We start from the raw sequence: 2,225 nt of genomic DNA on the forward strand, positions 1-2,225 counted from the left end.
TTGTGGCATAACGTTTTTTGTGTAGTTGTACTTCATCTTTCCCGCCTCGCCTATATGGTTTGAGTGACAGGTGTCCACCAATCTCTGTTGTAGATGAGTTGAATGACCAGCAGAACTCCATCTCATACGTGCTGATAAACCCCGCCCCCGACACGCTGCTGCAGCTCAATGATGTTGTGTATGTACTAGCACATGCACACACACACCTTTCATTAACTGCTGTTAGTCGTAAAGCAAACTGAACAGAATAAATCAAATATGAGTTAAAATTCAGAAATGTTCAGGTACCTTTTTTGGGCTACTGTATACATAACTAGTGTAATACACAATTTTTCTTATAGCAAACTATTTATCACACACTTCTCTCTTTTTTTTAGCAGATTTATTTAATTAATCAGATTTATCTAGATTTTTTAGATTTACTTAGTTTTTAATTAACCCAATAAAGCTACTGTCTCATATTTGATATATGAATTTCTAAGGGCTCAACATGATCACATTTGCAGATAAAACCTATGCAAACTTTTATATGTTTTAAAATACTTTGTCTAAAGGGTCAATAAACTGATCCATTTAAAATATATATATATTTGGTCCCTTTTTTTCTAGAGGAGAGCAGCCAAAAGTCCCCAAAACATAGGGTGTTCTAGCTTTTACTATTTTTATGGGGACATTTGGTCATATTTATTGTGTGTTTGTGTGTGTGTGGGTCACGTTTAAGCAACATTTGGCCCTCATAAAGGCAGCAAATCCTGATGCACACACAAGCTTTTTCTCATACATATGCAGATACACACAAACATGTCAGTGCCAAGAGTCACATTATCAGAGTAAAACCCCAAACATGAATCACTCAAAGTGCTCATTGTGTTCTGCAGGTTCCTGATCCGTCCGGATCCACTCGCTCATGTTCCCGAAGCACCGCCCGTACAGAACCGACGGTGCCGGTCCACAACTAACACACCAGAACTCAACAAGGTTTAACCGGTCAGAACTCCGCACTAGAACTAGATCATATACAGAGCCTTGATATAACTGGACTATAAAGAGCTGTGGGGAATAATGTAGGCTCGTACGAGCTCTTGCTTAGATTCATCAGTGATATTACGCTCTGGACACTGCATATAATACAAAAGAAGAGCTTTGAACTGTGAGTGTAGTCATTCGTGAAATATTTTGTGGTGAAGTAAAACTTACTGTTCCTTCAAAGAAGAGTGTCATTCATCCGGGATTGTTGTCCTAATCTGTGCAGTTCCACATTTGGCCTGTGGGGGAAACACAGAGATCGTGTGGATGAAAAAGCGTCCTGTTGTAGATCAGACAGTAGAGGGCGGTGATTATTTGGGAAAATCAGGTTTGCATGCATTTCCTATTTTGTTTGCGCTTTTGTTTGTTTATTGCAGTGTTTTGCATTCAGAAGATCACAGATAGACTTCTTGATTCTGGCCAGTGGCCACACAAATGTATGTCTGAATGTCATTGCATTAGATAAGGAAATATCAAACCAAGGAGCAGTTATTTTAAATAAAGATGCAGCTGTGTGAACTTGAGGAGCACATGCACTTAAAATCACCAGTTGATTCAAAATTATGAAGAGAAGTGCAGCATCTCTTCTATCATATTTTTGAGAGAACGTTTCCATTAAGTTATGAAAACCGTATGTCTGATTGTTCTCTGAACGTCCAGTTTTTGAAATGTTTTAAACCGTTTTAGTCCTGAAACTAATGTTCCCTGTTAGACTTAAGTGTCCATTTTTTGGGGTCACTGTATCGAGTATTACCTCTATTATTATTGCTGTGCACATTTGGTTAGTTTTAGTTGTCTACTTACCAGTAATAATGAAATGTGCAATGTGTTGATATTGTAATTATAATGTACATTGTACTTACATAGAACGTAATTTGTACGTCAGATATTTTTGTGATGATTTTGGTGCATTTTGAAATTAAAGTATTTCATGCGTGCGTGTGTGAGAACATTTAATAGTACAAGAATAATTCATTGACAAGACCTGTCCATTTGGAAGAGCAACACATGATCATAAGAGAGTGGGAATAAGAGCAAGTGCCAGCAGTGTGGGGTACAAACACACACACACACACACACACACACACTGCTGAGTGAGGCAGTTTCGGTCGACAGGTCTGAGCAAGAGGGCGAGACAGGGAGGCGTGTGAACGGCAAGGTGTGTGTGAGGAAAAACTTGTGGAAAAGTGTGTGTGCTT

At 38.7% G+C, this 2,225-nt stretch overlaps 1 protein-coding gene across 7 annotated transcripts in view; it reads left to right on the plus strand.

Annotated features, from left to right (window-relative positions):
* The window catches only part of LOC306984923 (potassium channel subfamily T member 1-like), a 27,300-nt gene extending 25,314 nt beyond the window's left edge, over nt 1-1,986 (plus strand). For 5 of the 7 annotated variants that reach the window (XM_079586726.1, XM_079586727.1, XM_079586729.1 and 2 more), the window contains 2 exons: nt 94-178; nt 879-1,986. In XM_079586726.1, the coding sequence (XP_079442852.1) occupies nt 94-178; nt 879-984 (191 nt within the window). In that variant the 3' untranslated portion in view covers nt 985-1,986. The remainder of the gene's footprint in view (nt 1-93; nt 179-878) is intronic. The other 2 variants (XM_079586730.1, XM_079586728.1) reach the window with 2 other exon arrangements.
* Nucleotides 1,987-2,225: the final 239 nt, after the last annotated feature.

Source organism: Phoxinus phoxinus (assembly GCF_949152265.1).
Source record: "Phoxinus phoxinus genome assembly, chromosome: 17".
Classification (NCBI taxonomy): Eukaryota; Metazoa; Chordata; class Actinopteri; order Cypriniformes; family Leuciscidae; genus Phoxinus; species Phoxinus phoxinus.